Source organism: Ovis canadensis, chromosome 11, assembly GCF_042477335.2.
Source record: "Ovis canadensis isolate MfBH-ARS-UI-01 breed Bighorn chromosome 11, ARS-UI_OviCan_v2, whole genome shotgun sequence".
Lineage (NCBI taxonomy): Eukaryota > Metazoa > Chordata > Mammalia > Artiodactyla > Bovidae > Ovis > Ovis canadensis.
In genome coordinates this window covers 47,015,084-47,026,152 of record NC_091255.1, presented here as the reverse complement: position 1 = coordinate 47,026,152, position 11,069 = coordinate 47,015,084, and the positions used below count along the sequence as shown (strand labels likewise).

At 50.9% G+C, this 11,069-nt stretch overlaps 2 protein-coding genes across 7 annotated transcripts; one reads left to right on the top strand and one right to left on the bottom strand.

Moving 5' to 3' along the window:
• Nucleotides 1-317: 317 nt before the first annotated feature.
• On the bottom strand, nucleotides 318-6,658 carry MRPL10 (mitochondrial ribosomal protein L10). 2 transcript variants are annotated; one of them, XM_069543251.1, is made up of 5 exons: nucleotides 6,248-6,658; nucleotides 3,916-4,085; nucleotides 2,573-2,737; nucleotides 2,176-2,320; nucleotides 318-1,285 (listed from the first exon to the last, which is right to left on the bottom strand). In XM_069543251.1, exons 1-5 carry the CDS (start codon nucleotides 6,297-6,299, stop codon nucleotides 1,029-1,031), a joined length of 789 nt encoding a protein of 262 aa, XP_069399352.1. In that variant the 5' UTR covers nucleotides 6,300-6,658; the 3' UTR covers nucleotides 318-1,028. The 2 variants fall into 2 exon arrangements, with proteins under 2 accessions (XP_069399352.1, XP_070145325.1); XM_070289224.1 differs by having other exon boundaries at nucleotides 2,102-2,320; nucleotides 6,248-6,349.
• LRRC46 (leucine rich repeat containing 46) lies at nucleotides 6,135-10,971 on the top strand. 5 transcript variants are annotated; one of them, XM_069543249.1, is made up of 9 exons: nucleotides 6,365-6,537; nucleotides 6,711-6,785; nucleotides 6,889-6,997; nucleotides 8,287-8,395; nucleotides 9,261-9,307; nucleotides 9,592-9,701; nucleotides 9,887-9,956; nucleotides 10,123-10,271; nucleotides 10,476-10,971. In XM_069543249.1, exons 2-9 carry the CDS (start codon nucleotides 6,776-6,778, stop codon nucleotides 10,844-10,846), a joined length of 975 nt encoding a protein of 324 aa, XP_069399350.1. In that variant the 5' UTR covers nucleotides 6,365-6,537; nucleotides 6,711-6,775; the 3' UTR covers nucleotides 10,847-10,971. The 5 variants fall into 5 exon arrangements, with proteins under 5 accessions (XP_069399349.1, XP_069399350.1, XP_069399348.1 ...); XM_069543247.1 differs by having other exon boundaries at nucleotides 6,421-6,537; nucleotides 10,404-10,971; XM_069543248.1 differs by having other exon boundaries at nucleotides 6,135-6,785.
• The last annotated feature ends 98 nt before the right edge of the window (nucleotides 10,972-11,069 follow it).

Genomic DNA, 11,069 nt, shown 5'->3' with positions numbered 1-11,069 from the left:
ACATCCTCCATGAGAAACTTTAGTTCCCTGAGACCTGGATGAGGCCTCTACTAAGAGCCTTCAGACCCTGACATTAAAACAGAATCCTGGTTTCCCCCTCACTCAGCTCTTTTTGTTTTGAACTACCTGAGACATGTCAGCTACTTGGTAAAGCGGGCGGCTGCCTTCAAAAGGACATGCATGTAAGCGGTGTCATTTGTGAGAGCAGGTACAGGGAAGTGGCAGGCTTGGACATGGGAAGAGGAAGGGAAGTGAGTCAGAGATGACCCTGGGAATATGTCTACAGGGAGGATAAGCTTATAAACAGCAAAACACAGTTAAGAAATATGTATTTCACTTTATCATAAAGCAGTACTCCGAACTTTCCCATGACATGACACACCCCAAGGGTACAGCATTAACTCTCAAAGCACTTTTGGGACCCTAATGAGAAAGCTCTAGTGTAGAAAACCAGGGGAGCATCTTCACAGCTGAAAAGAGCCTGCTTCAGTCCCTGTGCTGCCTCTTACTAACAGCATGACCTTTCACAGGCCATTTAACTTCTTTTCCCCACAGTCTTCCTGTCTGTGAAATGGGGATAATTATGTGAGAAATCAAGGAACTAGCACATGTAAAGTGGTTAGCAGTGAGCCTGGCACAGCAGGCTCTCAACAGATGCCATTCTCAGCACAATTAACTACTCAGCTGAGCTATTCTGGCACATAGGAGCCACAAGGGGCTAGGCTGGGAGGCGTGTGCAGCACGGCACAGTGAAAACAGAAGACAGGGCTTCTCCGCCTTGGACCTGGAAAATGGAAAGAGATGGCTCCTATCAGGTCCCAAGTTAGGAAAACTAGGAACAAAGACAGTGATTACAAGCCTCTGTTCTGAAATGAAATTCCCCTACATCTCTGGGTGGCCATGTACTGGAAGAGATCATTGTCAGTAAAAGCCAGGTAACACCACCACTCCCTACCCTAAATTCCCCATGTCTCCGACAGCCAACAGGGCAGAATGTATTTATGGGCAGGCTGGGTACAGGAGGCTGGCTATGAGTCCTGAACAGGGTTGGGAAGATCCGGCTGCACGCTGGCTGGCACAACGGGGTCCCCCTCGTGCTGTTGTCTGGCGTACTGATCCAGCAGGGCAGTCAGCTGGAGGGGGTGGTGCTGAAGCAGGGAGTGGGTCCGGGCTGTGAGGAGGGTGAGCCCTCCTACCAGCTCCCCCTGTGCCAGGGCCAGGCTAGGGAGCTTGGAGTAGTTGATGAAGCCCTGCCTGCTGAGGATGGTGTCGTCAATGCAGCCACCTAGAAGAACACAGATCAGAGAGGCTCCCACACATGATTTTCCTCTTCAAAGACAATGGTTTCACCCTAGGAATTTGCTCTCCACCGCCCTTTTCTACCTCCCAGTCTTCCCCCAGGTCCAGTCCCCACCTGTGTCCCACCCCACTCCCAATGTTTCAGATCAGTCCCCTCCTCTCCTTCCTAACTCTTCCATGGAAAACCCTTCCATGTATTATGTAACCTCCACCACATCAGTGTTTCCTCCTAAATTTCCTTGAAGAACCATGGTGTGTGTATTGATGGAGGCGGGGGCAGTGGTGGAATTTGTATTATCTGTATTATATACACAGATTCCTGCCCCACCAACAGATAACTGTGAAATCAGCATTCTCTAAAAGAAGCGCCTCCAGGGTTTCTCAGCATCAGAGGAATCCTGTCCCTCAGCACCCTTCCCTTGGCTTGTTTAAGAATCTTCATCTGTGTGGGTTTCAACACCCACTACCCCCTTACTGGACTTCCCTGGTGGCTCAGTGGTAAAGAATCCACCTGCTAATGCAGGAGACCCGGGTTCAACCCCTGGGTCTGGAAGATCCCCTGGAGGCGGAAATGGCAACCCACTGCAGTGTTCTTGCCTGGGAATTCCCATAGACAGGGTAGCCGGGTGGGCTATACTCTATAAGGTCATGAAATAGTCAGACACGACTTAGTGACTAAACCAACAACAAAACACCCCCTGACTAGACTCAAGGTGTCTGAACTGCCCCTCCCCAGAGTGACACAGGCAGGCCCCATTGTGAGGAAGGGGTCCCCTCCAAGCATGGCCACAGTTTTACCCACACGAGCCTTGAAGGTGACACCAGGCTGCTGGAGCACCCACTCCACTTCAGCGCCACCCCCAACTGGCTGCTCACCCAGCAGCGGCAGGAAAGGCACACTCTTCAAGATTCGCACCATCTCCTTGACCTTGGGTTCTTCACTGACCAGCAGCAAGTTGTGCCCCACGAAAAGGGGCAGCAAGTTTTGGTATTTGGAATCCTCCAGGAAGGGCTTTAGGATCTGGGCCGGCAGGAGAGAAGGGCTTACTGAGGTTGAATAGGAGGAAGAGTCACCCACCTTGGTCACAGGCCATACCAGGCTGTGGGCTTAAGCTAATGAAGGCCTCCTCAACCCCTAACACAGTTCAGGCCCCGGACTAGAGAGCTGCCATGGAAGGGAGCTGGGAATGCCATTCTGGGGACAGATGCTGCAGTCTGACACGGGGGTGGAGTGGGTGGGGAACAAGGTGAGGAATGAAGGTCCGCTCCCTACCTGGTTGGGGAAGACCTTCATCAGGATCTTGTGCTTCCGCAGCCGGTGCCGCATGAGAAGCTTGTCCTCCGCGCTCATAGCCACGTTCTGGCAGACAGCTATCATTCGGTTGTCTCGGAAAACTGCTGCTATCTCCCGACGGAGGAGCCGGATGAGGCCTGTCTCCTGAGGTCAAGAAGGGAGGACCAAGGGGCCATAAGCTGCCCCTTCTAGCATTCCTTACTCCCTCGGGGATGGGTGCCAGAGCTCCCAGTGATGCCCAAGTGAAGATTAGGGCACAGGAAGGAGAACCGGGCCCCTGACTCTCAGAAACATGTTCTCTCACTCCACCCTTTCATTTCCATTTGATAACTACAGGCTTCAGAGCAGTATTTTTAGTATTTTAAAATTTTATACTATCATCTTTTTATGGCGCCATGCAGCTTGTGGGATCTTAGTGCCCCGACCAAGGACTGAATGCAAGCCTTTGGCAGTTAAAGCGCAGAGTTCTAACCACTGGACTGCCAGGAAATCCCCTGGAACAGCATTTTTTCCCCCTCAAACGTTAAACTTTTTATTTTGTATTGGAGTGCAGCTGATTAACACTGTTGTGGTAGTTTCAGATGAAAAGCGAATAGACTCACCCATACATATATATGTAGCCACTCTTCCCCAAACCCCTCTTCCATCCAGGCTGGCACATAACATTGAACAGAGTTCCATGAGCCTAGAGCAGTGTTTTTAAAACCTGAGAACACTCAGTCCTTTTGAAATGGACAACAGTCTGACTCAGCTAATGTTATTTTGATAATAATATTGTCAAAATTACTTAATTAGCCCTCTGACACTGTATTCATGTTGAATTCTTTCACCAATTTAAATACTAGATTACTCTTTTGCAGTGTTGATTCAAAATTGAGGTATTTTCACAGAACAAGACTTCATTTTCTCAAGACAGTGTTTCTCAAAGTTGAGAACTTGGGGAATTGAGAGCCACCATCAAGTTAATATTCTACTGATCTTTCTGCCCTTTTTCAAGGACCAAATACTTTGTATTGTTCCTCTAAGAAAACCTGGAAGCTTCAAGATCAGTGGGATGTTCTCTCCTATGTGGAGAGTTTCAAGCACACATTTTTGGAGACAAGAGTGAAGGAAACCCACACCTGTCCAATCCACTGAGTCCAAGAGGCCAACCGAGAATCAAGGGTAGATTTCATTTTAAAGGATCTGAACTCTGGGATCAAAGTGGGGAAGTAACAATGTGGATGACCATGTCCTGGAGTGCTACTTCATTATGGCCACAGAGACAAGATCACTTTAACCCACCATCCCACCTCGGGCGACATGCCCAGCCTCCTCCTTACCTCCTTCGGGGGGCTGGGAGGGGGCGGCAGGCATCTTGGGTTGACAACAGGTTTGGGGGCAATATACTCAGTCACAGCCATCAGCTTCTGCCGCTCAAAGTGCATCACACGACGGTGACGAGTAACAGCCTTGGAGCCACAGCGGATAATCTGGTGGGTGGGCAGCCGGCCTGGAAGAAGACAAGGGCCATGTGGTGAGATGTAGCATCTTGGAAGCCTTAGTCTGCCCCAGAGACAAAGAGCCTTAGTCTGCTCCAGAGACAAAGAATCCACCCTCTATGAATGGAGCTCACAAAGCTAGCCTTGGCATTGAGTGGAACAAGGAACTGTCTGCTGGAAAGCCTGAATCCCCAGACCTTTTCTTCTCTTTAATGGGTGACCGTAGCTCAGGTGTTTCATCCTGGAGGAGCCCACTCCTCCAGCTCTTCTTTATGCACAGAGATGAGGAAAAACAGGAACAAAGGAGAAAATATTTCAAACACATTTTTAAAAGGAAAGAGTTGAACGAACTTTTTCTTAAGTGACCAAACACAGATTTTATGTTTGAGAGCCATATGGTTTGTTGCCACTACTACACTCTGCCACTGTATCGTGGAAGCAGCCAGTCACTATGTAAACAGACAGATGTAGCTTGTTTCTAATACAACTATGGAGAGAAGACAGTGACCTGCCCTGCCATAATTTGCCAACTTTAAGCCAGTGGTTCTCAAAGTACGCGCTACCACCAACTCCCAACCCAACAGCATCACCCAGGAACTTGTTAGAAATACAACTTCTCGGGCCCTGTCCTCGATCTCCTGAGTCAGTAGCTCTGAAGAGGAGCCCAGCGAACAGTGTGTTAACAAGCCCTCCAAGTGATACTGATGATGGTGAAGTTTGAGAATCACTGCTCTAAGCACTACTCCTTCCCCCAGGATTTGAAGCAGGAGGGAAAAGTTATACTGTTCTCACATCTCCCCCGAAACAAGTTTTTCTCCTCTCTACTTTTCTTTTTTACAGGCATTGCTGCGGAGCACCCCTCAGAAGACAAGGGAGACATTCGAGATACCAAGGCCAAAGAAACCCCTTCATTCTCAATAAAAGGACTCAGGTTACAGCTTCCCATTTTCAGCCCTCCCCAAGCCTAGGATGGGATCTCAGGGAAAGTTTCAGTCAGAAGGTGGCTCTAATAATCAGAGAGCATGGAGATTTTGCTGAAGTGAGAGGTTTTCTTGCTAGTGGCCACAAATCCTAATGGTTGAGAGCACAAGCTCTCTATCAGATGGAACCAAATTTTTTCAGTTTTATTGAGATAGAATTGACATACATGGAGCCAATTTTCAATCTTTCTTCTGCCACTTACTGGCTGTGACCTTGACCATTCAACAAGTTTCTTCACCTGTAAACAGGGGAAGAGAATGTCTTCTTCATAGGATGCTTTACGATTTAAATGAAATACATGTACTTATCACTGTGCCTGGTCTATATAAGGTACTCAAAATCATTCATTAAACAAATATCTATAGCATGCCTACTAATATCAAGCACCATGCCACCTGCTGGCTATGCTGAAGGAATAGGGTTCTGCCTTGATGGAGTTAAAGTCTAATTGCCTGGAAAATCCCATGGATGGAGGAGCCTGGAAGCTGCAGTCCATGGGGTCGCTGAGGGTCAGACACGACTGAGCAACTTCACTTTCACTTTTCACTTTCATGCATTGGAGAAGGAAATGGCAACCCACTCCAGTGTTCTTGCCTGGAGAATCCCAGGGATGGGGGAGCCTCGTGGGCTGCCGTCTATGGGGTCGCACAGAGTCGGACATGACTGAAGCGACTTAGCAGTAGCAGAGAAAACAAACTAATGCAAAATTACAGTTTGTGATGAGGCGAAGGGGTCAACAAACAGGGTGACAGATACAGACTTAACAGGGGAGACCTTCTTTGCAGAGGGTGGCTACGGAAGGCCTGAGATCTTCATTTTTGGAGGCAGAAAAAACTAGGTAATGGGTTAAAACCCTAAACAAGGCAGGGAGACTAGGGGATAGAGAATAAGTGCTGTGGTTGTCCCCGACGCTTCTGCTGTGTTGCTGTTACTACTAGAATCTGGAATCACAGGAAATTAGATTAGGCCAGCGATCTTCATAGGATGCTTTAAGGTTTAAGCGAAATAATATATGTAAAGTACTTATCACTGTGCCTGGTCTATATAAGGTACTCAAAAATCACTCATTAAATCTACAGTCAGCGGGAGCTGTCTGGGATCAGAACTTTGGGGAGAGGACCAGCAGCAGAGGAGGAAGACGAGTAGAGAGCATCGGCCAGAACGCGCCGCGAAGACGCGGACCGCTCCTTACCCGCCTGGGGTAGGAGACCCCCTCGCAACATCCCAGCCACGGCCGCAGCCATCACCACCGGAAGAAGGACCGGGAGACGAGCGCGACGGAAAGAGCTAAGTATTGTGGGTAGTACCAGGACCGGAAGCGGAGGGAGGAACCGCCGGCTGGAGCAGCAATCCGCATGCGCCGAACCCGGCACCTGGGAGCCCGCCCTCGCCAGGGCGTCGTCAGGCGTCCGGTCTCCTAGCAACGACGCCTCGAGCCGCTCTTTCCATCCGTCCGCACCGCTATCTACCTACAATCCCCCTGTAGGCGGCCTGGAAAGCCCCTATACACCCCTCAAATTCCAGATCCTCCACTTCGATTTACTTTCGTCTTCTGCCCTACCCCAACAGTTAGCTCTGAGCCAACCCCTTTCCATTATCCCCCAATTCTCTGAGCTTCTCTCTCCTCATACCATCCTGGGTTCTTCCATTCCCAGGGGCTGTCCAAGCCGCTCTACTTCTCTTCGTTCCAATCGCTCTGCAAGCCAGCAACTTTTAGATCATGCCTGGAGGTGAGTAGGGAGGTGGGACGGTAGGTAGAACAGTTGGTTAACAGTAGTAGAGTCAGGCCTCCAAGAACAAGGAAATGTAACAATTGGACTCATCTTTTCACAGCTAAACTTGCCCAGAGTCCAGAGGAAGTCAATGGCATGTGCATTACTGAAGCCCTCATCACTAGGCGGAACTTGGCCTTCCCTGAGGATGAGGATCTGTCAGAGAAGATGTAAGTGCACCGGAGAGGAAAGGGGTGCTGGAACATTGAAACACACAGAATGACCAGCAACCTGAGCTCTACTGATTTGTCAGCTTACTTTTGTCTCTCTTTACTCACTCTACACATTCATTCAGTGGCAATGTCCAACTGATTCTTCCTCCTTAAAAATCATTCTATCTTTTTTTCACCATGCCCACTCAGTTGCTTTAAATAAGGGTCTAAAGTCATCACTTCTCAACAAACTCCTAATTAGCCTGTCTGCCTCCAGTCCAGGCACCCCATACTGTTGCCAAAATGATCCTTTTAAATAACAAATCTGATCAGACATTCCCTGATAGGACCTTCCTTAACTTCCTAGCACCTCCAGAATAAAATCCAAACACTTTAGCCTGGTGCCTTTTCAACCTTATTTTTTGCCACTCTCCGTAAGTGTGATTCCTCTAAGACCCCATGTTCTCACAGCTTAGCACTTACTACTCAGAGTGGTCCTGGGGTGAGTGGGCAGCATCTGCATCACCTAGGAGCTTGTTAGAAATGAAGAATCTCAGGCCCACTTACTGAATCAAAATCTGCACTTTAACAAGACTCCCTAAGGGATTCATGGGCACATTGCAGTTGAAGAAAGGCTGGAATCACACATACTATTCCTTCTGCTTGAAATGCTTTCTCATCCCCCCTCTCCTTCCAGTCTAACTCCTACTTATGTGTCATCTCCCCCAGGAAGCATTCCCTGAATCCTCTGGATTCAATGTATAGTCCATGTACTCCCTTAGTCCTCTGCACATGCTTCTGTCATCCACTTGTCATAGATGTTTGGCCAGCTTCCCTAATAGTGATGGGCAGGGACTCTCTCATTTGTCTCTAATGGGCATTCAGTAAGTGTTGCAGGATTAACGAATGGGTGGGTGGAACAAGTGATTTTCCTTCCAAGGACCACTCAGAAGGGATGTGAGGAAGGATCTCCTCTCTGTCCCAGCCCCTGCCTCCCCAACCCAAGCTGGCTGGGGGAAGTCTGCCCCCACATCTGCAGGAACCATAAGCTGCCATCACCCAGTTGCCCAGTCCAAGGAGTCTCACTCCCCTCTCACCCTTATCCCTCCCAGTGCTACTGATAGATACCGAGGTCTCCAAGTCAACCCAGGTTCCCAATCTAGACCCCACCTCATGAGTCAAGCAGGTTTCTCTGACATCTGATCAGAGTCACTGAGCCATCCATCCCTCCTTAAAACACCGTCCCCTCCATCTTCCTGCTAAGAGACCACAGAAGTGGCACTCCGTCACAGCACCCATTTGCCCAGGTTCCACACGCTTGCTGAACTGCAGACTGTTCGCCTGGACCGGGAGGGAATTACCACTATCAGGAACTTAGAGGGCCTCCAGAATCTTCACAGCCTCTATCTGCAAGGGGTAATGTCCTGCCTCCTGCCCTCCCTTCTCCCTGGGGAGGGGACTCCAGCCCCTATGAGCCATGTCTGTTTAATCTGAAAGACGCCAACCAGGTCATCTTGCCCATTTACTGGTGTTCAGGCAGGCAGACCTTCATTGAAACGGTTCCAGATGAATCAGGAATTCTGTTGAATTCAAAGACCAGGACACCCAAAAGAGATCAGAATTCTGCTGAATTGAAAGACCAATGCACCCAAAAGAGATCCTGACCGTGCTCTTAAATCACCGTTTTTCTATCAGACACTTTTCTTGTTCTAGAAGTCCTAGATGGTGTCTGTCCTAAATCTCTCATGTTATACAGCTCAAGTTCATTTCCTGTTTTGAAGGAAAGGAAGAGGAAAGCATAAGATTCCTCTGCATCCTTCAGAACCTCAAAGGCTTTTTGGTGGGGGTGGGAGGGGGCGTGGTTAATCTCTAGGCTCCCTCAGGTTGAATACACCCAGATCCCACCCAGTTTCCCCCACAGACACTGGGCAGATCAAAGTAGTATAGGTTTGCACTTCCCTTGGTGTGTGCAGTCCACCACCAAGGCCTTTCCGTTTCCTGGCCCCCACCTTGGTTTCCTTTCTCTGATGTCCAGGTTGTGGGGCAATCAGGGTACTTAAATCAAGTTTAGCCAGCCCCAAATTTATGTTCTCAGCCATCGACTTGGAGAAAGCAAATCATCCCAAGGCACTCACGACTTGTTCAAGGGGAGGGGTGATCATTCCCAAAGGGCCAGGTCTCCAGCCTCAAGAGTAGATACGGTCTTAGGGCTTTGTCCTTTTAAAGGGACCCCACTCAACTGACCTTAGCCTGGTTTCCCCACCTTGGTCTCTTCCTGCAGAACAAGATTCAGCGAATTGAGAACCTGGCCTGCGTCCCCTCCTTACGGTACATGGTGCCAGGGCTCCGGCAGGGTTGGGGGAGGGGAGAAGAGCTAGAATGAAGGGGAGAAAACCTGGTAATACTCCAGAAAACTGGCTCAGATGTCCCCAAGCCTGGCTGCTGGTCAGCCAAGGACCCTACAAGCCTAGCTCTGCTTCCCTGATCCCAGGAGGCCCTGTGTCCCCACTCATCCAGCTGCTGAGCCAGGGGGGCCCCGGGCACCTGGGGCCCCATCCCTTCCTCCAACTATCCTGTGATTCAGCTGTCTTTTCCCCTCCCTTCCCCTACAGCTTCCTGTCTCTGGCAGGAAACCAAATTAGGCAAGTGGAAAACCTCCGTGACCTCCCCCACCTCCAGTTTCTGGACCTTTCTGAGAACCTGATAGAAACACTCAAGCTGGGTAGGAACGCCCTTGCCCTGGCTCATGGAATAGGTCCTGGGGTGCCCTCCCTCCTCTCTGCCCTCCTCCCTGTGCTTGCATCAGCAGCACATCCTCCAGGGGGCCAGGACCTGTGCAAAGGGGCAGTGGCTTTGGACTGGAAAGTGGGGGTGCGAACCTCATCCCCCCTTCTTTGCTGTGTGCAGATGAATTCCCCGAGAGCCTTCTCATCCTCAACCTGACTGGAAACAGCTGCACCAACCAGGATGGCTACAGGTGAGAGGAACTGAAGGTTCCCGTGTTGACCTAACCACAGGCCCATCTTCTAGCTCAAGAACACCACCCCTCCCGGTGTGGTTGCTGCGGCTTGTGTCTGCACATCCTCCCAGCTCCACACCCGGGGTGCCCTCCTAGGTAACCTCTGCTCTTTCCGTCCCCGCAGGAAGCTGTTGACAGAAGCCCTGCCACTGCTCCTAGACCTGGACGGGCAGCCTGTGGCAGAGCGCTGGACCTCGGATGAGGAGGATACAGCCTTGAGTGATGAGGATGAGGAGTTCCCAGAGCTGAGAGGCCCATTCTGCTCAGAACGAGGTGACCCTGCTTTCCAAAGGGTGCAGCTGCCCTGTGGGGTCCGGGAGACGCTAAGACAGGCGGTGGTGTCTGGGGAAGTGGTCCCAGGGCTGGAATAGTCCTTCCCAATCTGCCTTGTCTCCTCCCCTCTAGGGATGGTAGGGGAGAGTGTGCTTCTGCCAAGCCCGGGGCTCTATCCACCACCCACCATCCCACCCCTCACAGGCTTCCTCAAGGAGCTGGAGCAGGAAATGAGCAAGCACCGGGAGCTCAGGCAGCAGACAGCCCTGCTGGAGCACCAGCTGAGGGTGGAGACGCAGCCCACCCTCACAGACCTGCCCCCGCTGCCGGGGGTGCCCATGGCTGGGGACAGCAGCCCTTCCGTCACTCCCACTCAAGAGAAAGAGACACCCCCGGAGCCTGCTTCCTTGCCACAGGCCTCCTCTACCACCAAGAGACTGTGCCCTCTGGCTCCCGGGGGCCAGCAAAGCACTGTTCAGGCAAGGAAGGGGGCCAGAGTAGCCGCAGCCCCCAGGGCCTCTCTGGCTGGGGGCCCCAGCACAACCAAAACTGTGACCAAAAGAATCAAGAAGTGAAATGCAGCCCACTGCTATCAGCAAAGCCCCAGGCACATGGAGGAACGAGGAGTGGGCCTCTCCTCGGCCTGAGAGCCCTGGCCTGTGGCAGGAGCCTGTCCCCAATAAAGCATCTCTAGGCCCTGCGTGTGTCTTCTGCATCACCTGGGGCATCTCAGGGGAAGCTGTCAGTAAAAAGCACCCAGAAACCATAGCAGGAATACAGAGCCTGATTCTAAAGAAC